Below are 25,628 nucleotides of genomic sequence, written 5' to 3'. Positions count from 1 at the left end.
TTTTTTTTTTTTTTTTTTTGCAGTACTGGGTGGGAATTGGGATTGAACTCAGGGCCTCATACATGCAGGGCAAGTTCTCTACTACTGAGCTACATCCCAGCCCAGCTATTTTAAAAATTTTTATTTTCTTTCGAGACAGGCTCTTGCTAAATTACCCAGACTGCCCTTGAATTTACCATCCTCCTTCCTTCATAAGTAGCTGGGATTACAGACATGTGCCATAATGCCCAGCTACTATGTTGTCTTTTAGAAGTTTTATAGACTTTCATTTTACATTTAGATCTGTGCTTCACTTTCATTTATTTTTTGTGAAAGGGCTAAGGTTTGAGTCTAGATGCATTTTTCTTTTAATGTTCTAACACTATTGAAAAAGACCATCTTTTTTCCATTGTTGTCTATGTTCCTCTCTCAAAGATCAGTTGATGATATTTATTTGGGTCTGTTTCTGGGCTCTCTATCCCACTTGTGTTGGGTTTTTGTTTTTGCTTTAGAAAAAATTGTTGTATACAGTAGAAGTGAAAAAGAGGCCATATAGACTGTAGGTAATAAGATGATGTTCTCTTTTCAGATGTTTAGAGAAAACAAAAACAAAGGTTCATGATACTACAAAGGCACTGAATGAGATTTAGCATAAAGATAACACTAGCAAAATTATTCTGAAGTGTCTTGTCCATTTATTTACACATGGATTCCAGGAAAAATTGACCCTTTTCTTGGATAATATGTGCCTTTACACTAGACATACATACTCTCTTTTTCCCTGAAGCTGTATAACATCAAAATGGTCATGTGTTTTACTCATTAAGATAAACTAACATGTTGTGGAACTAGAAATTCCACCTTATGTAGATTTTGCATTCATTTTTAATTGTGTAAAGAAAGAAATCTGAGGGGAATATATGGTAGCATTTCACAGGTACAAATCTGATATATATACCTCAAATTTTTGTTTACCCAGGAGAATGGTGGTAGGGGAAGTGAACAGTAACCATTCTGTGAACATGTAGTGTGAAATGAAAACATAAAGCAGATCCTTCAAAAACAGTTAGTTGGTTGACTGGTTGGTTGGTTGGATGATAAAATGAGTGTATGATTAAATCATGAATTGTCTGTCTTGTTCCAAAAAGGATTTAGGATCCCTGAGGTTTTCACATTTTCAGGACCTCATGAAGCTTTATAATCATGCTGCCAGTATTTTCAAACAGAAAAGGATTATCATGGATTCTTACTTTACATTGGCTGCACGCACACCTTTCTTAGGCACGTGGCATTATTAGAATAAAACTTCTGTAGAGAAAAAAGAATCCTATGTAATTTTCACTCCTCCTTTCTAGGAAAACTAGATCACCCAAATCCTTTCCAATCCTATGGTGCCCTTATATACCGTCTTGCCACTTTCGTTCACATAGTTAACAACAGCTTCATTCATTCCAGTGAGACCATGTAGGGTATTGAGTAAAAGCGTGGGTTCTGGAGCCTGACTTCATGAGTTTGCATCATACTGTCTTCCAGTTTGTGCCCTTAACCATGTTACTTAACAGGTATGTGCCTCAGACTCCCTATATTTTAAATGTAGAAATAATAGTAACTGTATCATAAGGATATTAATGTGTGTGTTTCAATTAAAAAAAATCTGTACACAGCAAATGTTCAATAAATGTTAGCTCTAATTATTCAACAAACAGTTATTGAGTGTTCAGTCCAGGTGATTTGCAGATTACACTGGGAACAAGATGCAATCCTTGCTACTTATACTTACAGTGTTTCCTGGGCTCAGGTTATATTAAATTCATTTTTGGCATTTTTTAAAATTTCATTTTATAGTTGAAGTCAAGTGATTTTGTGGTCCTGAAGCAATTGCTGCCTCTGTTGGAGAAGGTCTCCAACACGTACCCTGACCCTGTCATCCAAGAACTTGCTGCTGACCTCCGTATCACTATCTCTACCCATGGAGCCTTTTCCACTGAGACTGTCACCGTGGCTGCCCAGAGCACCCTGAAGAAAAAAGATACAGAAGGGAAAATAGGAGAGCAACAAATTAGTTGTAATAGATACACAGAGGTAGCTCAGAGCCACCTTGAACAACAGCTAAGCTGTGAGCAATCCTCCCAAACAGGCCAGGAGTCTAATGCTGCATTTATTCCTATGGGGATCAATGAGCCCAGTACTACTGCAAACCAGCAATCTGGAAGTATAACTACAGAACAGTTCCAAGAAGTTCTTTTATCAGCTTATGATCCTCAGATTCCAGCACGAGCTGCTGCCTTGCGCACTCTTTCTTGCTGGGTAGAGCAAAGAGAAGCAAAAGCCCTTGAGAGCCAAGAGCAGCTTCTCAAGGTGAGTGGAACATACTGTGAAGACACATGGGTGCAGGGTGGGACAGTGGTCCAGGAGTATGCATTCAGCTTGAGTGTTTCTGGAGCATTGACTATGTTGAGTACTGCCCTGGATTATTCTCCAGGAACTTTTAATTATTCTGAGGAAGCAAGACTTAGACACAGAAAGGACTTTTAGATGACCTCATGAAGCTACTCAATTGAACATGAACAGTGTCAAAATTTTTATATTCATTAAATGCTGTGGACAGTTAGGAAAAAGAACTGAAATCTTCTGGGGAAGTAGATCTTAGTATGACCTTAATACATTGTAAAGTCTGAGTAGATAAAAGAAAAGGGGGAATGTGAAATAACATGAGCAAATTTGCAAAGATGGTAAAGCACCTTTTTTGGTAAGTAGTTCTACTTTCAACACTATGACCCAGCCTAGGTAAGCCACTGATCTTTCTGGGACCCTTTTAGAGGAATATTGGGCAGAACTAGATCTCCTCCATTTCCCTTACTCAGTCACAGTGAAAAAACTTCTTTAAATTCTTGATTTATGTGTTAGAATAAATATACTTAGTTGAGGATCTTTTCTCTGTTATGGGAATTATCCTGACCTTAGTATGTATTAGTGATGAAGAGCAAGGGGTCTACAAACTAGTGTCTAGGATCAAATTCCAGAGCAGTTTCTTGGAAAATTCACTTTAGCCTCTGGGCATTAATTGTGATGATGATGATCTCTTCTGTTGCCTTCACCGTTAGACTAAGAATTATAATTCTAATTGCAAACATCAATTTTAGTTACTAAGGTTTTGAAACCAGTGGCATAAGAATAATAACTGCTATTTATCGAACCAAGCCATATATCTTTTTTTCCCCCCATACTGGGGATCATGAGCCATATATCTTGCATTGCCTCTATTCCTCACAACAACCATAACATTGGTATTATCCCAATTTTATAGATGAGAAAACCAAGGTATAAGGATTTGCTGTCATTGAAATATTGTTGAAAACTTAAATGTATATCTTCTATGAGTAATCATTAAAAATATCCCTATTTAGATTATGAATGTCTTTGGAATTTTCTTTTTTTTTATTTTTTTGAGTTATAGACGGACACAATACCTTTATTTTATTTATATATTTTTATGTGGTTCTGAGGATCGAACCCAGTGCCTCACATGTGCACCTGCTCCACCACTGAGCTATAACCCCAGCCCTGGAATTTTCTTTAACTTCGTATGACCTTTATCTGTTGTGCATAACTGGTCACTGAGTCCTGTCAATTCTTTTTTTTCTAAGAAGTCCTTCAATTGTATCTCTTATTCTTTATTCCCATGGCCACTTCCCTTACTCCATGCATGATCACCACACCTTCCAAACTTGCCATCTTCCCTACTGGACGAATCATAGGATCTCCCTAACATACCTAAGATATAGAGAGCAGCAGTATCCAGTCAAAACCAAAAAAATCCATGGTGCCAGCAAAGGACATGGCACAATAAATGAAACAGACACCCCCAACTTGCCCTAGACACCAGGCAAGAGGAACATGGTCACATGGACACTGTCTTTCCCTAGCTCTCATGTTAGGACCTAAACCTAACATGTTACTTAGTATCTTCTAGGTAAGCCATACTCACTGCAGTTGACAACCTAATGAATTCCTAAATTGTGAAATATATTGAGTACTTTGTTACAAATGTCAATTGAAGTACAAAAATTTGCCAGATTTTTTAAAATAAAATAGAACAGATTCAAATTTATCGCAATAATAATATCTCTGTCTCATTTGCATTTCCATATGTTTTGTGAGTGCAAGAGAAAAGGATTAAATTGTAGCAAATATGCCATCAATTCATAGAACCCCCGCACTTCGCTTCTTATGTGTCAGGCTTTTGTCAATCATGTCATATATGAGAATGTTGTCCACCATGGGCTGACAGGAAAATGTGGAGGATTGTTCTTCCAAACATTAATTTCCATGATTGCTGCTCTTGACTACTCTAAGAAGTATCTCAGCTAATTCTTCCTCCTTGTTAGCTGTTAAAAAAACAGGACTTCAAGCATCTATACCATCTTCCTTCCAAGATGCTATATCAGAATAATTTGTAGCTAAGACAAACAAGAATAATTTGCTGTTTTGAGGCTATATATAAGAGGGTCTTAAGTCTTTCTTTATTCTTGTAAGTCATATCACTCTTTTTTTGTGGTTCCAGATATTTTTGGAGAACTTGGAACATGAAGATTCTTTTGTATATCTGTCTGCAATTCAGGGTAAGTTGGTCCTGGTTAAAGGACTTTGAGTCTGTGAACCAAAGATTATATCATGTTTGCACAAAATCTCTACAAGATACTGTTCGTCATTTTGTCCATCTTCCTGCCTCCTAGCTCAGACATCCTAACAATAATATTGTCAAAGGGTTCCTAAAGTGTCCTTTTAGAGTTTCAGTGTCTCATAATTAGGAACTTCTTATTTACTTGTAATGTTCTATATTAAGACCCATTTCTTCTAATTCAAAGAGGTAAAGAAGGTCTCACATGACCTGTTATTACATTAACCTTTTATGTTATTGACAATGACAATTGTCAGTATGTACTTTGTTCTCTAAGCTAAAAGAATCTCAGGGTGTCTATGTATGTGTGTTGTTTTGTTTTGATTTTGTGTTGGGTGTTAAACCAGGGTCTTCCACATGCTAAATGCCTCTGTCACTGAGCTATGTATGGTCCCAACCCCAATCTCAGGATGTTTAAAATTTCTTCATCAAAGTTTTTTCAATCATTTTATATCTCTTTTGGAATTCTTCATTGTTCTCTATATCTCCATTAATTTGTGGATTCTATATCTAGAGAAGGTAGTATAGAGAATTAGTTGCCCTTCCCTGAAGGTGAGACACAGAAGACATGGCGAACAGATTAGAATTAACTCAGATTCTCTTTGTACTGTCATTGTGGTATAGCTGTCAAGACCAGGGAGACTTCCTGAGTGCACATCCTCATTCCCCTGCTTTTTGTCTGTATGGATTTGGCAAATGATTTAATCCCTCTGGTCTTCAAGTTTTTATCTGCTAAAAGGGGACTAAATGGGAATGGAAAATGGTAGTTACCTTGGAAAATAGTCTGGCAGTTCCTTTAAAGTACAAACATAGACTTAATCAACAATTCTACTCCAAGATATATACCCAAGAGAAATGAACACATATGTCTCCATAAAAACTTGTATGTGAATGTTCATAGCAGCATTGTTAGCAGTCACCAAAGGCAGAAGCAACCCAGGTATTCATCAGTTGATATGAACAAGCAAAATGAGGTATATACATAACAAGGGAATTATTTTTTTTTGCTATTAAAGTAATTAAGTACTAATATCTGCTACGACATGGATGAACTTCAAAAACATTATGTTAAATGAAAGGAAGCTGGTCACAAAGTACTACATATTGTATTAATCCATTTATATGAAATACCCAGAATAGGCAATTTACAGAGATGGTAAGTAGATAAGTGGTCACTAAGGGCTGGAAGGAAGGGGAATGTGGTTGGAGGTGATAGCTGAAAGGTATGGGGTTTGTTTTGGAGTGATGAAAACATTCTAAAATTGTTTGTGATGATGGTTGTACAATTCTATAAGTATACAAGGGACCCATTGAGTTTTATTGTTTTTTAAAAAAATATTTATTTTTTAGTTGTAGGTGGACACAATACCTTTATTTATTTTGTGTGTGTGTGTGGTGCTGAGGATCGAACCCAGTGCCTCACGCATGCTAGGCTAGTGCTCTACCTCAGAGCCACAACCCCAGCCCACCCATTGAGTTTTGTGAATACTTTATATGGGTGAATTGTTTGGTATGTGAATGATATCTCAATAAAACTGCTACTTATTAAAACAAAATTTAATAAGAGGGGAGAAGGCCAAAACTGTCAGTATCTCAGGAAATATGACAACTAAATGTAGTAGATGCAGTCTTGGAACAGAAAAAGAATTTTAGGGGAAAAAAGATAATCTGAATAAGTTATTGGCTTTACTTGATAATAAAGTATTAATAGTTCATTATTTGCAACAACTACACCACACTAATGTAAGATATTAATAATAGGGCCATAGTAGCACATGCCTGTAGTCCATTATTTGAGAAGGTGAGGAAAGCAGATTATTTGAGGCCAGCCTGGGCAATATAGTGAGAACCCATCTCATTAAAAAAATAATAATAATAGGTAATACTGTGTAGGAAGTATATGGGAACTCTCTACTATTTTCTCAATAATTCTGTAATCTGCAACTATCCTTTCATTATAGGTTTGTTTATAAAAGAGGAGCTTACCAGATGCAGTCATGCATGCATGGAATTACAGTGACTTGGGAGGCTGAGGCAGGAGGACTGCAAGTTCAAGGCCAGCCTGAGCAAATTTAATTTAGCAAGTTCCTAAGCAACTTAGCAGGATCCTGTCTCCAAATAAAAAATAAAATGGGCTAGGGATATAGCCCAGTGGTAAAGTGCCCTTAGGTTTAAATCCTAGTACCTCCCAAAAGGGGGAAGTGCTTATATTAGTTTAAATGAGTTAATGCTTTGAGAGTGCTTAACACATAGTGTTCAAAGTATGTTAGTTATTAATATTTTAATGTTGTTATTATAGTTGTTTTCACTATTATTTATTTTGTTGCTTGAGCTTGGGAATTTTAAAAAATTCAACAAATTTTAAAAAATTGTGCCCCCTCTATATAAAACACTTTAGATTAACTGTTGAGTTGGGGTGACTAGCTTGAAAGGTAAAAAGAATTCTTCTAAGGAGACAAAATGACCACCCAAAGAGAAAAAGGACAGCAGATGTCAAAAGAGTAGAGGATTTCAAGAAAGAAAGTAATTAACCTGCAGCTGAAAGGTCAGAGAGCCCTGGGGCTCTGTAGTGCTCAGGAGGACACAGAAGGCTCCATGACAAGGAATGGTACTTGTGAAAATCAGATAAATCAATGAAGCAAGAACTTAAAATGCCTCTAATAAGTCTCAGAAAACAAGTCATCCTGAACTTTCTCCAAGAAACTATAATACTGTCAAAGAGATGTTCTTTCTTTCCTTCCTTCCTTCCTTCCTTCCTTCCTTCCTTCCTTCCTTCCTTCCATCCATCCATCCATCCATCCATGACTGGGTTTTCGGAAAGTGGTAGCATTTCATTGTAAAGCGGCAACATTGCTGCTTGGAATAAACTTCTTAGTTGGTTAACCAATTGAGCTCATTAGTCTCTAGAATCTGCTATAAAAATCACACAACTGTTGGTATTATTTGTTTTTAGTTATTTTAATTGCTGTGTTAATCTGTTAGTAGTTAATTTGGTGAGGAAGAACATGGGAGGTGGAGGTGTAATTTCTGTTCTCAATTCCTCAAGATGGACAAGATTGAACTAATGGATGTTTTTGGTGTTTGTAACATGCACTTAAAGCTGAGGACTTAGGTAAAAGTTCCCATTAAGAAAGGAAAGAACTGAATCTTCCCACCTGTGTTGCCAATGTAGTTTGCCCAAGCCTAAACCACTCCAACAACAAAGCTTTTCAGGACTCCAGCCTCACAAGTTCCACAGGAGAGTGGGTGCCTAGTTGTCCTTTGAATGGCATGTAGTTTGGGGGACTGTGTGTATATGTATGTTAAGTTTTCCTTTTCTAGGCTGCCTAAATAGCTCTGTGTGAGAGTTACAGTGTACTTATTACTTAATTTATTGATAGTTTGGATTTCTTTTATGATTTCTTATCAAGTCTATCTGCAATCTAGGGAAAGAGCAGAGAGGCATTTAATTATGCCTGATTTAAGAATCTGAGAAATGGGATGGGATTGTGGCTCAGAGGTAGAGCACTTGCGTAGCATGTGTGAGGCCCTGGGTTCGATCCTCAGCACCACATAAAATACAATAAAGAAATTGTGTCCGCCTATAACTAAAAAGTAAAAAATCTGAGAATTAAATTCCAATTTGAGTTTTATGAATGACTGTCTACAACTCTGTTTATTCTTACTAAGAAGGTTCTGGTTGAGGTAGTTGTCTGGCAACTTCTCCCAGTTGCTCAAAATCAGCTTATTCAGGTAGAGAATATGGACAAAGTTGCCAAGTCCCAGCTACCATCTGAAGTGAGAGATAGACCTCTGTTACATACCTAACAGTAGGTATTTGGGACATTTTTCACATGAAAGTTTTGAAATAATTGTTCAGTAATGAATGTGATCAATAAAGTGGGGATTGAACCCAGGAGTGTTTTAACTTGATCTTAAACACATTGGTCTTCCCCTTTTCCATTCCTTGTATACTTTCTTCATTGTTTCTATCACCTTATTATTATACAAATAATACATTTTCATTATCTTAAATTTAAATGATAAGGAAGTATATAGGGTGAGAAGCAGAAATCTTTTTCTTTCCTAAAATAGGAGGTAAAATATGTCCTTTAGAGTCCCATGATGTATTGTAGGTGTAAGATCAGGTGAGGCGGGCAGCAACCAGAGGAGGCAGATTTAAAAAGGCCGCCAAACGAGGCTTTATTTGAGATATCACTCCCAGGTGGAACTCGATCAGACCAACAGAGTGGACAGGAGAAGGGTCTAAGGAGAAACCGTGTGGGAGCTCGACTGGACTGGGATTTTATGGGGCTCAGGGCAGGAAGGAATAGGGCTTCGGACAGGAAAGGAGATTTTTAAGTTCCCTTGTCCTGCTGGAGTTGGTCTGGGGAGCTGGCTGAACTCCAGGATTGGCCAGGAGATGTCAGGAGATCCTGCTGATTGACAGGTGTTTCCACCAGCGCCTGATTGATGTTCCTTTCCTGTGCAGGCTGGTTTGTTCTAAGTCACTGCCACCGACCTAACAGTAGGTATTTGGGGCATTTTTCACATGAAAGTTTTGAAATAGTTGTTCAGTAATGAATGTGATCAATAAAGTAGGGACTGAACCCAGGGGTGTTTTACAAACTCTGAGCTACCCCCCAACACTTTTTATTTTGAGACAGAGTCTCACTAAATTGCTTAGGGCCTTGTTAAGTTTCTGAGGCTGGCCTCCGACCTGCGATCTTCTTACCTCAGCCTCCCAAATTGCTGAGATTATAGGCATGTGCCACTGTGCCCAGCTGTGATATTCTTTAATAAGGTATAGTAGCCAGTTTATTTATCACACTGTGACTCTGCTTATGTATTCTCTCAGTCACATTCAATAAAAGAACATTTTGAAAGCAACAGATTCAAGTGATTTCAGGGATCCAAGTGATCCCTCTCAGGGATCTTTGATTTTGTTGTTGCTATTGTTTTGGTGGAGAGGGGTAGCTGGGGATTGAACCCAGGGCCTCAAACATACTAAGCAGGCACTGTAACACTTAGCTATACCCCCAGCCTAAGGGATCTTTGAATAAAACTGCCAAGCTCATTAAAAACAAAAACCAGAAAACCACCTATGCCTAAGCCAAGCATGGGAGGTGAAAGTGTGTGTAGACTGAAGGGAATCTAGACATCTTGACATGCCCAGGCAAATCACTCTTCCACACTCTTCCTTTCAGAAAGGCGTTTTCATTTCTGTCAAAAGAACCACCGGGAAGGAAGGCAAAAGGCCCCAAAGGGTGACTATAGTTACATAGATGACATTATTTTTACAGAGTTTCAAACTGAACAGAATTACAAGTCTTAACTAGTTAGAAACTAAACTCTATCTCATTCTCATATTTCTACCTCAAAGTAAATTGAGAAATCATTAACTGAAAATAATTTTATCCCTGAAGGATCATCTAATTGGATCTGGCATGGAAATTTGGAATGTAGTCCTATCTACATTTATGCCTTTGAAATGGAAAGATTTCTTTTGTCTTCACCTAGTTTCTGTAGCACCTAATAAATAACTGAGCATTTATTGATTATCTTTTATATATGCTACCTCAGTCAATTCATGAAGTTGTTCTGGGAAGAAACATTATCCTCATTTTTAAACTTCTTATTTGAGATATAATTTGCATACCTAAAATTTGCCAGATTAAAATATGCAAGTCAGTGGCTTTTAGTGTATTTAAAGAGTTGTGCAACCGTCACCACTATCTAATTTTGGAACATTTTCATCATCCCATACCCATTATCAGTCACCTCCCATTCCTCATTCTACCAGCCTCCAGCAACCGCTGATTTACTTTTATTTTTTGGTGGAATGGCAGGTGCCTAGGGAACAAATCCAGGCCCTTGCATGTGTTTTACCATTGAGCTACACCCAAGTCCCTGGTCTACTTTTTGACTGTGGATTTGGCTATTTTGGGCATTCATGTAAATGGATTCATACAGTAAAATGGAACCATCAAGTCTGTTTTGCCTGGCTCCTTTCACTTACATAAATGTTTTATAGGTACATCCATGTTATAGCATGGGTCAGTACTTCATTCCTCTTTATGACTAAATCATTTATTATATTGATTACTCAGCTTTTGTTTATTCATCTTCAGTTAATGTACAGTTGGGTTATTTCCCTTTTTGTCTATTATAAATAATGTTGCTATGAACATTTGTGCACAAGTTTTTTTGTACAAACGTGTTTTCACTTTCCCTGGGCATTCACCTAGACGTAGAATTGTTAGATCAGATACTAAATCCATGTTTAGTCTTGTTTATTCATTTAATTTTTGAGGCAGGGTCTTGCTAGATTGCTGAGGCTGGTCTTGAATTGGCCTTGAACCTCAGCTTCCCATGTGGCTGGGATTATAGATGTGCCCCACTGCGCCCTCTACATTATAGTCTGTCTTTTATTTTAACTGTTCTGGGGAGTATGAAGTGATATCTCATTGTGATTTTGATTTGCATTTCTTTAATGGCTAATGATGCTGAGCATTTTTTAATGAGTTAATTGTCTATCTTCTTTAGAGAAACATCTATTCAGAATTTTTGCCCATTTTTGTTTTACTTTTTTTTTTTTTTTTGGAGTACACATGACAGTATTTTCATCATATCGTATATTACATGGAGTATAACTTCCCATTCTTTGTGGTTATAAATGATGTGGAGTTCATACTAGTCAAATATTCACATATGAACATAGGAAAGTTTGTCTGATTCATTCTACTGTCTTCCCTATTACCATCCTCCCTCCCTTCCCTTCATTCCCCCTTTGTCTAATCCAATGAACTTCTGTTCTTCCCTCCCCCTCATTGTGTGTTACGTCTTGTTGATGTATATTTAATTCCCTTAAGCCTTATAAAATGTCCTTTTTGGTCCTTTCTGATTTTGGCTTGAAGTCCACTTTATCTGATATGAGGACAGAAACCTCTGCTTGTTTATGAGATTCATGTGAATGATATGGTTTTTCCTATCCTTTTACCTTCAGTCTGTGGATGTCTTTGTCTATAAAGTGAGTCTCTTAGAGACAGCATATTGCCGCATCTTGTTTTATAATCAAATATGCCAGTCTATGNTTTTTTTTTTTTTTTTTTTTTTTTTTTTTTGAGTTACAACACTTCTTTATATATTCTGGAGACATGTCCTTTATCAAATATGTGAATTGCAAATATTTTCTGCCATCCTGTGGATTATCCTTTCTTTTACTTAGAAGTATCATTTGAAACACAAAGTTTTCACTTTTTTTTTTTTTGAACAGTACTTGGGGATTAAACCCAAGGCCTAACACATGGTAAGCAAGGGCTCTATCACTAAGTTACATCCCCATCCCAGCCCCTTAAAATTTTTTTGAGACAGGTATTGCTTAATTAGGCCACTTAGAGTGGCCTCAAATTGGAATCCTTCTGCCTCAGCCTTCCAAGTAGCTGGGATTACAGGCATGCACCAGGATACCCATCTATATGATGCCTCTTACAGTCTAGGGGATCTATATGATGTTTACTTTTGATGAAATGTAATTTATCAATTTTCTCTTTCATTTGTTTATACTTTTAGAGTCATTTCTAAAAAGCTATTACCTAGGGCTGGGGTTGTGACTCAGTGGTAGAGCACTCGCCTAACATGTGTGAGGCCCTGGGTTCGATTCTCAGTACCACAAATAAGTAAATAAAATAAACATATTGTGTCCACCTACAACTAAAAAATAAATATTAAAAAAATAAAAATAAAAAGCTATTACCCAAACCAAGAACATGAAGATTTATTTCTCTGGGTTTTTTTTCCAAAAATTTTAAAGGCTTAGCTCTTAAATTTAGGTTTTGGGGTTTTTGTTTGTTTGTTTGTTGTTTGTTTGTTTGGTACCAGGAATTGAATCCAGGGGCACTTAACCACTAAGCCACATCCCCAACCCCTCTTTGTTTTTCTTTATTTACATATGACAGCGGAATGCATTACAATTCATATTACACATATAGAGCAAAATTGTTCATATCTCTGGTTGCATACAAAGTATATTCATATCTCCAGTCCTTTTTAATGTTTTATTTAGAGACAAGGTCTCATTGAGTTGTGTAGGTCCTCACTAAGTTGGTGAGGCTAGTTTTGAACTCACCATCCTCCTGCCTCAGCCTCCCCAGCTGCTGGGATAACAAATGTGTGCCACTAGGCCCAGTATAATATTTAGGTTTATGATTCATTTTGAGTTAATTTGTAGGTATGATATGAGATAGTCCCATTTTATAGCTAAAGATTCTGACACTTTGATAGGTTAAGTCCGCTTTTCAAGATCACATAGCAGTTCATTCAAATCTTGTTCTTTCCTCCACATCTTATTTTCTCCCCAGTATTATAGTTTCCTTCTCTAGTACTTTTCAAATAATGGTAGAAATTGATCCTATTATGAGTATGAGTATCAATAATATTTATTAAAATTGAATGATACTTAATCATCTAGAAAGCTTTGATTCTGTCAACAATTCTAAAATATAATAAGAGCATATATAATTCTTCCCCCGCCCTGCCCCCACTAATCCTAGGGATTGAATCCAGGGGACCTTTATCACTAAACTATATTCCCAGCACCTTTTTAATTTGTTTTTTGTTTTGAGGCAGGATCTCACTAAGTTGCTGAGGCTAGTCTTGTACTTGTGCTCCCCCTACCTCAACCTCCTAAGTACATGGGATTATAGGCTTGCTCCACTACCCTTGGCCATAACCCTTCCTTTTAAAATGAAGAATTACAATGTACAGCCAGAGGAATATGAAGTAGTGCTCTATTTGTGTACAGTTATGTCAAAATGCATTCTAGTGCCATATATAATTAATTAGAACAAATTTTTTAAAAATAAAATAAATAATTAACTTGGCAATAGTCACAGAAGCTGAGAGAGGGTTGGAGCTCTCTCAGCTCAAAATGGGCTGACCCATTTTGCAGGGATTCCTAGTCTCTTGCACCATATCTTATAGTCTAGGGGATCTATATGATGCCTTGTTCCTCTTCCTCAAGTCAGAGATTACATTGCATTTCAAAGTCCAGAAGGCTTGAATTTTATACTAGTTTCATTTTTGGAATATCTGTTCAGTAGTTTATCAGTCAAAGATTGATACATTCAGATTTGTATCAGAATATTTAGCAGTTTAGTACTTTTACCTGTAAGTAAAATGTTAACTGGCTACTTCAGTATTAGTTGTTTTCACTTTCCAAGATTGCCCTAGATAGTCAGGCATGGTGATGCATGCCTATAATCCCAGTGAATCAGGAGGCTGAGGCAGAAGGATCCCAAGTTCAAAGACAGCTTTGGCAATTTAGCAAGACCCTATCTCAAAAAATAAAAATAATAAAAAAAAACCACTGGGGAATGTAGTTCAGTGCTGCTAAGTTCAATTCCCAATTGAAAGGGGGCTGGGGGGAGATTGCTCCGGATAATTGCCATGTAAGAGAAATGACAATAAGTAATGTAGGAGTTTCCATTTAGTGAGTGCCTAGTACTTAAGACAACCCTGAAAGTTAGGAATTATTACTGTCATTTTGTAGATGAGGGAACTGAGACTCAAAGAGGTTAAGAACCTGGCTCAAAGTGACACAGATCTTAAGTGACAGCATTCAGATTTGAATTTAAGTCTCTCTGGCTCTGATGCCTGTGTTCTTGCCAGAGGGAAAGATAATGAATCATAGTGCCCACATTGTTCCTGTTCCCAAGTGGCAGGGCCAAGTTTCCTTAGGGTCTTAGTTTAGGAGAATCAGGCCTGCCTATGAGAAATGGTTTCACTATAAATCAGCCTTTTATATATCTTAATAATATGCTGATCTCATGCCTACTTGATTTTGTTTTGTTTTGTTTTGCTCATTTGGCAGTGTGTAGAGTGTTAATTTTAATTAATCTCTGTATGTATTTTTTAAATATTTTTTTTTAGTTGTAGGTGAACGCAGTACCTTTTATTTTATTTATTTATATCCGTGCTGAGGATTGAACCCAGTGCCTCACACGGGTTAGACAAGTGCTCTACTACTGAGCCACACCCCCCGCCCCTCTGTATGTATTTTTGAAACTCATCTTCCTGCTTCACACTGCCTTCCCTTCTTCCTACTGATGGTCATTGTTGTTTCAGCACTGAGGGTATCAGCACTGTTTTGGGAGCATCAGGAAAGACTTCAGAAATCAATTCTGGGATTTATGCAGTTTACTAAGTTAGTCTGTTTTGTGATGCTATAACACAATTCCTGAGCTTGGGAAATCTACAAGGGATATAGACTTACTTCTTACTCTTTTGGAGCCTGGGAAGTCCAAGGTCTAGATGCCACATATAGCCAGTGCCTTCTTTCTGCATCATTCCGTGGCAGAAGATGGAAGGTGGACAGTGTAGGAGGGAGAGTGGGAGGGAAACAGTCAGAGAGATGGGGATATGGGGAGGCAGGGGCTGAAATCAACCTTTCCCAGAAGCCACTCCATGAAATGGATGAATTGCATTGATCCACTTATGAGGGCAGGGTCTTCATGACTTCTTAAAAGTCCCTCTTCTCTGTTGCACAAGGATTTAGTTTCTAACACATGAACTTTGGGGGACACATTCAAACCATAACACTGAGATCATGGGGTAGGCAAACATGCAGTTTTTTTGTATAGAACTTTTGAGATTTGTTATATTTCTGATGCCAATAAATGATATTTTTAAAAACTTACTTTAAAAAAAAAAACAAATTATGAGGCTGGAAAAATTGGAACCTTCATACATTGCTGGTAGAAATGTAAAATGGTACAGTTGCTTTGGAAGACAGTCTGGCAGTTCTCAAAAGGGTAAACTTAGTTATCATATAACCCATCAATTCTACTTATACTCCATTTGAAGAGAAATGAAAACATATGTCCACAAAAGCTTATATATCAGCATTATTCATAATAGCCCCCAAGTGGAATCAACCAAATATCTATTGCCTGATGAATGGATAAATAAAATCTGGTACATTTACACAGTGGAATATTATTTGGTGAAAAAAAGGAATGAGGTGCTGCTGATTCAGACTACAACGTAGATGGAAGGGTAAGTGAAAGAAGCCATACACAAAAGGCCACAAATTGTCTGATTCCATTTACATGAAATGGAATTTGCCAGAACAGGCAAATGTATAGATATGAAAAAAACAGAGTAATGGTTTCTAGAGGATGGGACGATGGGAGTCAGGCATGGATATAATGGATATGAAGTTTCCTTTTGAGGAGATGAACTTATTTTGGAATTGGATAATGGTGATCATTTCACAGCCTTATAAATAGACTCACAGTAACTGAATTTTACACTTAAAAAAATAAACTTTGAAAGTTGAGAACAGTTTGTGATGGTGCTCTTGGGAGCAAGAAAGATGGATGGGCAGGATTTCAACCTGTGAAACTGAAGGGAAAACAAAGACACGAAGAGATTCAGGAATGGGGCAAGTGCAAAGGAAGGCAAACAGTTCAGGTTGCCAGCGGATCAAAGCAGGCATGAAGGTGAGGGACATGGAAGTTTCTGGAATGCCAGGAGAAGGCATCTGGGCTTTTCAGTGAAGACTGCAGGGAATCTTTGTAGTTGCCAGTCTGCCAGAAATGGCTTGGCACTGGGCTTTATGGATTTTAGAGTATTGTGCTCATTGATGGTTCTTACTTATTTGCTTTTATTTTCAGTCATGATTTATTAAGTAATACACCTATATATCAGGTGTAACTTAGGTTATTTCATTTACTCTTCCCCAAAGCCCTGCAAGCATCAATATCTTTTTTCTCCACATTTTTTCAGACAAAGAAACCAAGGTACAGATGTTACTTAGTCAGCCAGTAAGTGATGGAGCTTGGATTCAACTCCCAAACCAAAGCCCTTGTACAACTCCGCAGTTCTCTTTTCACTTTGTTCCATTTTCTCACCTTTCTCAAACCACAATGGCTTCTGCTCTTATAGACAGGAAAATTAAGCCATGGAACCAGCAGTTCTTGACATTTTCAGCTAAGCAATTATATGCTCCTTAATTTCATGGTTTCCAGGGCTCATTTAAAATCCTTCACCTCATGTAGCTAGCTGTCACAAAGGCAGGATCCTCTACCAAGAAGGCAATTGTGAGATACCTTGGGGTAAAAAGTCAGTTTCTTAAATGTCTACTTTACAAGCTATTAAGGAGTCAGTAAGTATCTTCCCTGTAGAACAGCTATTTAAATTTTGCCCTGGAGCCACCCTTTCTTTAGTAAAGTTAGAATTTGAAGACAAATTAAGGAGGATGGAATAGTGAGAGCACACATAAGTAAAATTGACTTATCTTTAAGCACAGCATCCTGTACTCTCTGAAGGAACCCTTACAATTCACTGGAGCTCAGTTCAGGTAACAGCTAGAGTAGTTCCCTGCTCTTCTCTTTCTTTCCCACACTAAAAAACAAGTAACTTACCCTTCATTCCAAATACAAATTAAAATTCATAATCTTCCCAGATGTGATTAAGATGATCCTTAAAGTTGCTCACATACTTAATAAGCCCAATTATATTTTTTATTAACTCTGACATAGCTCCTTTTGTTGCTGAATCATAAGTTTAACATTTTTAACTTGAAGCATCAGTTTCCCCCTCTCTGGTCATGTCAGATCTTGGGCAATTGTGGAAAAGTACAGTTGAATGATGCCTGTTCAGTTTGGCACCTCATTTTTTTACTTAGACTTTGATACATGGTTTTGTTTTGTGACCTTGTGGTATCTCTGCTGTCCCTGAAGAGGGAGGCTGGGAATGAATTGAGCCTCAGGGCTCACAGACATGGAGCTACCAAAGACCTAATTAGATCATCTCTTCATCCACCTGCCAGGACATGATTATTAAGGTTCTTTCTTAGGAGAAGCCTTATTTATTTGGTTGGTTTGGTGGTGCTGGGGATTAAGCCCCAGGCCTGGAGCATATTAGACAAGTATGTACCACTGAGCTACATCTTTAGCCCCAAGAAGGCTTTTTTAGAAGCTTGTTTGTATTTTGTGTCCAACTTTTGTTTTCCCTTATTGATAACTTGACTGTAGATAGGAATGAAAAAAGAAATCTATCACTCTTTCCCAATTGATTCAAATGTATGAATTGCCAAGATCATTGTAATGTCATGTGTAGCTAATAAAAAAAAAAAAAAGTAAAGAAAGAAATCTATTCCCTTTCCTGTGTCCTTTTAAGGCTGATGTGGTGCTTTAAGAGGCTTATTTTACCACAGAAGGGTAAAATAAGTCTCCATAAAACCCAGAGAAGAGATTTTAAGACTCCTCTTTAGATCCTCTCTGGTGTTATTATAGAACCACGGTTGGAGAAATCATGAAGTACTATTTTTTTGCCATTTTCCCCTAATAGTTAAAAAAAAATCTATTCATTCACTTACAGATATTTACTGAGTATTATTTTGAGAACACTATTGTAGGTACACAGCTGAAAAAAAACAGTCATGCCCTGCCCCAAGGAGCTTAAAGTTGGAGGAGGGCAAATATTAATCAAATGATCACACATCTACTTGTGTAATTATTTTATAGGTGCTCTGAAGAAAAGGCACACAGTACTGCAGAGACTGTTTTAGAGACATTCTACCTGACAGGCAGGGAGGAAGTGATCCATCAGCTGAGAGCTGGGGGATCATTAGGAATTAACCTGGTAGAGGGAGGGAAGAGTGGCCTGCACTACAGGTATAGCAAAGCAGCAGGTCTGTGGCAGACAGTAAGAACTGGGTGAACACCTGCCTGTGTTCCAGAACCCTCAGGATCAGGGAAGAAGGGAGGGCTGAGTAGGCTCAGCACACTGTGCAGCCCCATCTAACCAGATGGCTCTGCTTCTCTTTCATTGAGCCCTCTCTGAAAATTTTATGTAAAAACAACATTCTGCTGCTTAAAAAAAAAAAAAAGGATTTGAAAATGTCTATCTTAGGACATCAATCTGCCTTAGTGAGGATGTTTTGTACCATATCATCTCTTATCACACACACACCCTATATAACCTTTTCCCCACTGACACAGAATGCTGTTGTCTTTAAGCCTGTTTTCTTGAAAAGCAATGAAATGTCCAAACATATCTGTACATATCTCTGAACTCAATTGTCCAAAACACAGCCCTTAATAATAAAAAGCATTGTAATTACAGATGAAAAAGGTAACAACATATGGAGTTATTTTAGGCCACTGGTATTCAAATAATTTTTTTCTTAGTAATGGAATCCATTTTAAAATGAGATCTAACTGAAGGCATCAAAAACTCAGGTGATTTGTATTCTTCTTTGTGCCTTTTCACTAATGGTTTTTTACATTTTCTAGTATGAACATGTGTTGCTTTTGTAATCAGGAGAAAATGTCTTTTAAATTATATGGCTGTTTAGGGAAACTGAATTGTTTTGTGATAACAAGGTTCAGGGACTAGTACAGATTGAAACAGATGGCTCCCTCTGTTGTAGTACCCCCTAGTGACCTTTTCACAACTAGGGATTACTAAAGCACAGAGTGACCATGGCTTTTTCACCATAAAATTATATGATGGCAGCATAAACCTTACTGACAAACAGATGTTTTTCCAAGTGGTGCTTTTCTTAATGAAATGGTTGCTTAGAAACCAGACCATAATAATAACTTTTCTATATTTAGTTTGTAAGTAATTCAGTTTGCAAAGTTATTAAGTCAGAGAATACTAATTAGATAGAACTGAACATATCCATTATTTCTCATCTTGCAATTCAGCAGTCAAATGGTTAAATCAGCAGCGACACTTCATCCAGCATGTGTCTGTCCAGATGCTAACCTACCAGGAAAATGACAGCTCCTAGAGAAACCCTGCCCCACTGTTAGTTGCTATTCTGCAGTGGCACAGTGGGTTAGATCTTTCATCAGCATGTGTTAGGAGCTGTTACATGTAACACTTACTAGATTGCTGAGAAGATCAGTTAGGTCAGTGGGTCAAAAATTGTACATGAAAATAAATTCAATTCAAACTAAGCTCAGTGAGACAGCACTTTAAAGAAAGAGCCCAGGAGTGAAGATACTTGTTTAGAATGACAGAATTTATAAATAAAAAATTTGATATGCTAATTATTAGTAACAACAAAGAAAGCAGAACATGAACTATATTTGTCAGGTGAATTAAAACACTTAATAAATTCAAACTATACAAAATCTAGAAGAAAATAGATTTCTGTCTTCCATTTCCAGAAATGGTGAGATAGCTTAGCTGAAAACAGTTTCATACAGCGTAGCATTTAAAACACCTTAAAAGTATTAAGAGCTAATAAAAAAGCAGGGAATTACCAAGCCAACATCTTCAGAGAAAACCAGAATGCTAAGAGGTAAGTTTAGCATTAGAACCTGCGTTTACCCTTAAGGCATTTGCTTGAGACTAAGCTATGGGTTCACTATCTAGAAGCCAGGTTGCGAAAATGAAAGCCCAGACCGAACTTGAAGTGAGAGTCTAATAGAATACCCTCCAACACGATGCTTAAACCTCCCGAAGAAGCACACTGTAGTTGAACTGGAGGTAGATGCACTGCTCTTTACCTCCATCCCCAGGAACTGATAGTGGCATTGTCTTGGCAGTAAGCAGAACAGGAGGGAATAAGAAAAGAAAATTTATGTCTGAGACATTGTCATCATTGAATGAACCTCCTCTTGTGCAGATTTGCATAATATTGGGGTTCAGAAAATCTCAACCAGGGAATTATAGTTTAAAATGACTATGGGTGCCAGGCAAGGTGGTACACACCTGAAATCCCAGCTACTCTGGAGGCTGAGGCAAGGGGATCACAAGTTCAAGGCCAACCTTGTCAACTTAGTGAGACCCTGTCTCAAAATAAAAAAATAAAAAGGTCTGGGGATGTAGCTTAGTGGTAAAGCACCTCTGGATTTAATCCTCAGTACCAAAAACAATAAATAAAATAAAATGCCTATAGGTGTCTTGCAAGAAAAAAGCATATTATGGAGCTTGGGATGTGGCTCAAGTAGTTGCACGCTCATCTGGCATGCGTGAGGCAATGGGTTCGATCCTCAGCACCACATTAAAAATAAATAAATAAAGATATTTTTAAAAAAAGAAAGAAAAACCACTTTAAAAAAAAAGAAGAGGGCTGGGGATATGGCTCAAGCAGTAGCGCACTCACCTGGCATGTGTGCGGCCTGGGTTCGATCCTCAGCACCACATATAAACAAAGATGCTGTGTCCACCGAAAAATAAATATTGAAATTCTCTCTCTCTCTCCTCTCTCTCTCTCTCTCTTTAAAAAAGAAAAAAAAGAAGAAGAAAAAAGCATATTACCAATGGAAGAAAGCATCTTCATCCCAGACCTTAAATAATCCCCAATATCATTTTTTAATTTTTAACTTAAATTTTTTAATAATCAAAATATTTTGTTATGGCTTTATGTGTGTATATAACATAAAATTTGCCATTTCAGCCATTTACATAATTCAGTGGCAGTAATTATACCATTATATTGTACAGTTATCACCACTACTGCTTAAACTTTTTCATCTTTCAAACAGAAACTCTTAACCATTAAACAATAACTCTCCACTTCTTCCTTCTTCCACAATAATTATTTAAGACTAGTAACCAGTGTGCAAGCTGAGGTGAGGAAACGCGATGCTGGGCTTTTTGTCCGCGCGACAAGCGGGTTTGGAAGACCCTCTGCACTTCCAGAGAACGGAGTCCACACGGAGGGTTTTGGGACTGGAGTTAAACAAAGACAGAGATATTGAAAGAATCCATGGAAGTGGAGTTAACACCCTTGACATTGAACCTGTTGAAGGGAGATACTTCTGCCATGGTTTCACCTCATAGTACATGAGAAACACATGCAAGGAACAAGATTCTCACTTTTACATGTGGTTAAATTTAAAACATAATCAGCAATAATTGTTTTCTTTTTCCTGGTTCTTTCAGGCTCACTATAACACTTCCTATTCAAGGACAGCTATGTGACACTAACTTATAAAATGTATACAGACATGGGAAGCAAGGGATAGCTGATTTCTTTTGGTTTTGGGTTCTAGTGGAAAGAATAAATATTCATTACTATTACTCCAGCCAGCCATTTGGCATCATGATTATTTGTATGACCTATGAAGTATATGAAGCCAGTTGGCAGTGGGAAATATGAGAAATTCTAGATTATATGTACATGAAATATGGTTGGGAAATACAGGCTAAGGAATCTTTTCATAGAACTTAGAGAAAAGTTTGAAGACTTGCTACAGTGTTGTTCTCCTTTATTATATAATAAAAATCTATAACTGTTTGTTTCAAAAAAAAAAAAAAAGACTTGCCGCAGTCCAGCTGCAGCAAAATAACCGGGGGGTGATGAATAACTTGTGTAGATTGATACAGCAGGAGTGGAAGCCGTTTATTGTAGGACCGGAGCAATATTTATATATTTCACACAGCTTATCTAATTAGCATAAACTAGATACATCAGTCAACCAATAAGGAATCTCTACACTTAATGGCTCGCTGGTGTTACTTCACAAATTACTCCCTCTGCCAGGCACCATCCAGACTTGTTTACAGACTCTAACATTTTCTAGGCGCCATCCTGACTTGTTTACAGACTCTAACATTGACTAGTAACCAGTATGTAGCCACACAATAATCAAACACAAGAAACAAGGTCCCAGCTGGGCATAGTGACACATCCCTATAATCCCAGCTATCTGGGAGGCTGAGGCTAAGAGGATCAAAAGTTAGAGGTCAGTCCAGGCAATTTAATGAGACCCTATCTCAAAATAAAGAATAAAAGGGGCTGAGGATATAGTTAAGTGGTAGAGTGCCCCTGGGTTTAATCCCCAGTNGGGGGGGGGGGGGTGGGGGCGGTTACTCGGAATTGAACCCAGGGTGCTTGACCTTTTAAAGGATAAGCAGTTAATGCCTTTATTACTTAAAGGGTTTCTAGAGATTAATAAGAAAAATATCTAGTAGATAAATGGATAAAAACTAATTTGGCATTATGTGTGTAAAACCAGGAGTGCTAGGTGTTGAACTATACCCCCAGCCCTTTCTTTTTACTTTACTTTTCTTTTTTTTTTTTTTGGTACCAGGGAATGAACCCAGGGGAGCTTAACCACTGAGCCACATCCCCAGCCCTTTTTATTTTTTATTTGAAACAGAGTCTGCTAAACTGCTTAGGTCCTCACCAAGTTGCTGAGGCTGACTTTGAACCTACAATCCTCTTGTCTCAGCCTCTCAAGTTTCTGGAATTACAGTCGTGTGCCACCATGCCCAGCTTATTTTTCTTACTTTTGAGACAGGGTCTTGCTAAATTGCTGAGGCTAGCCACAAACTTGCTATTCTCCTTCCTTAGCCTCTCTAGTCCCTGGAATTATAGGCATGTGCCACCATGGCTGGCAATTATTTGGCAATTATTGGCAATTTTTAAAAAAGAATTTCCAATGCTGACTAAATATAGTGAAATGGGCACACTTGAGCACTCTAGGTAAGAAAATTAATTGGAATATTTTTTGGAATGCAGCTTGGGGCCAGTTATTTCTCTTTGGGGAATCTACCCCAAGGATATAAGTTGGAGGTAGATGCCTATAGTAGTTGAAGAAAGCCTATGAAATCTTTCCTCATTGAATAATTATGTATATAATCATGGAGTGGGCAGGTCTCCCTTGAAGAACATAGGTGCTTTTTGAAATACAGTTCATTTGTCCACCTTCAGGAAGCATCACCCTCATTCTCTACCTTTGTTTTTACTTCTGTGCTAGCATTACACACAGAACATATAATATTAACCCACACTATCTTGTAATTCTTGGCTAATTTGTTTCCTCTCCAGATAGGCACTGCTGCATTTTTAACATGTAGTAATAGTATCTGGCACATAGAAGTCACCTTGTTACTGTGAGAATGCATGAAAGAATTATTTCCGTTGCTCCTGTTCTAAAGCTGTTTTCTAAACTTGGCTATGTATGCCTTAGCTTCAGATTATTTTATGTAGTCTTATATTACTTTTTTCCAAAATTTTCCCCTTTTTTTAAACTGAAATAAAATTTTAAATAAATTTTTTTTCTACTATTATTATTTCGTATATTCATTATTTGTATTATTACCCCAAGTAATAATATTGCTATTAAAGTTTTAAACATTATCTTGGATAACTTGGAATTGTCTAGTGTAAAAGCAGTTGAGATAATAAGACTCCCTCATTCTACCAAAAGCAACTGTTAAAAATAAAACAAAATTGTCCACAATTAAACAGTATGTGTACATATTTATTCAAAGAATGGTCTGTGAAAGAAAGAACATCAATATATTTGTGTTGATTTTGGATTTCAGGTGATTTCTTAAATTGGTACATTATGATTATACATAATAGTGAGATTCATTGTGACTTCTTTGTGCACATGACATAATTTGATCAGTTTCATTCTCTACTACATATCTTTTTCCTCCCCACTTCCTCTGCTGAATCCCTTCTTCTACTCTACTAATCCCTAGTCTATTTTTATGAGGTCCTTTGTGTGTATGTGTGGTGTTGCTAGGGATTGAACCCAGGAGTGTTCTACCACTGAGCTATACCCCAGCACCGCCCCCCTTTAATTATTTTTTAATTTTGAGGCAAGATCTTACTGAGTTACTCATGCTGGCCTCAAATTTGTGATCCTCCTGCCTCAGCCTCCTGAGTTGCCGAGATTATAGTTATATACTACTTTGGTCCCTTTTTAAAATTTTTTTCTAACTTTCACATATGAAAGATAATATATGACCCTGACTTCCTGAGTTTGGTTTATTTTGCTTAATGTGATGTTCTCCAGTTTCATCCATTTTCCTGCAAATGACATAATTTAATTCTTTTTTATGGCCAAGTAAAACTCTATTGGGTATGTATACCACATTTTCTTTATGCATTTATTTGTTGATAGACACCTATGCTGATACCATAACTTGACTATTATGAATTGTACTGCTATAAACATGGTTGTGTATGTTGCTACTATATTGCTATAGTAGGCTAATTTATAATTCTTTTGAATAAATACTGAGGAATGATATAGCTGGGTTATATGGCAGTTCCATTCCTAGTGTTTTGAAGAAACCTCATATTTATTTCCATAGTGGTTGTGCTAATTTACAGTTCCATCAAAAGTGTGTAAGTATTTCCCCCTCACACACCAGCATTTATCATTTGGACTTTTTTAATTTTTTTTTTTTTAGTTATACATGACAGTAGAATCTTTTGATATATTTTTACAAATATTATTATTTTAATTCTTGATGATTGCCATTCTAATTGAAGTGAGATGAAATCTTAATGCAATTTTGCTTTACATTTCCTCAGGTGATTCATTTATTTTGGTACTGGGGATTGAATTCAGAGGTGCTTTACCACTGAGCTACATTCCTAGCCTTTTTCATTTTTCATTTTGAGACAGGATCTCACTTAAGTTGCTGAGTGTGACCTTGAAATTGTGATCCTCCTGCTTCAGCCTCCCCAGTCACTGGGATCACAGGTGTGCCATCACATCTGGTGTCCATGTGTTTTGTTTTTTTTTTGTTTGTTTGTTTGTTTTTAAAAAAAGCTTTGTTGAGATCTGATGCACATACCATGCAATACACTCTTTTTATTTTTCCAGCACAGGGGATTGAATCCAGGGGCTTTTTATGCTAGCTAAGTACTCAACTGCTAAGCTATATCTCCAGTTTTTTTTTTTTAATTGTTAATAAACCTTTATTTATTTATATGTGGTTCTGAGAATCGAACCCAGTGTCTCACACATGCCAGGCAAATGTCCTACCACTGAGCCCCAGCCCCAGCCCTCTCCAGTTCTTTTTAAATTTAATTTTATTTTGAGACAAGGTCTCTCTAAATTGCTCAACCTGGCCTTGAATTTGAAATCCTTCCTGCCTCAGCCTCCAAAGTAGCAAGGATTATAGGTATGCTACAATGTACTCTTTTTTTTTTTTTTTTTTTTTTTCCATGGAGATGGGGGGGCTATTCTGGGGATTGAATTCAGGGGGCATTGGG

At 37.3% G+C, this 25,628-nt stretch overlaps 1 protein-coding gene and 1 non-coding gene across 2 annotated transcripts in view; both read left to right on the top strand.

Moving 5' to 3' along the window:
• The window catches only part of Tango6 (transport and golgi organization 6 homolog), a 168,574-nt gene that overhangs the window by 55,910 nt on the left and 87,036 nt on the right, over positions 1-25,628 (top strand). Inside the window, exons 13-14 of the mRNA XM_048792418.1 lie at positions 1,825-2,337; positions 4,544-4,601. Of these exons, the coding sequence (XP_048648375.1) occupies positions 1,825-2,337; positions 4,544-4,601 (571 nt within the window). The remainder of the gene's footprint in view (positions 1-1,824; positions 2,338-4,543; positions 4,602-25,628) is intronic.
• On the top strand, positions 17,809-17,936 carry LOC125613176. The gene has a single exon (XR_007343674.1). It is a non-coding gene; the product is annotated as a small nucleolar RNA SNORA26 (small nucleolar RNA).

The sequence above is a fragment of the Marmota marmota genome, unplaced genomic scaffold (genome assembly GCF_001458135.2).
Source record: "Marmota marmota marmota unplaced genomic scaffold, marMar, whole genome shotgun sequence".
Classification (NCBI taxonomy): domain Eukaryota; kingdom Metazoa; phylum Chordata; class Mammalia; order Rodentia; family Sciuridae; genus Marmota; species Marmota marmota.
The sequence above is the reverse complement of the archived record's forward strand: the minus strand, read 5'-3'. Positions and strand labels throughout refer to the sequence as shown.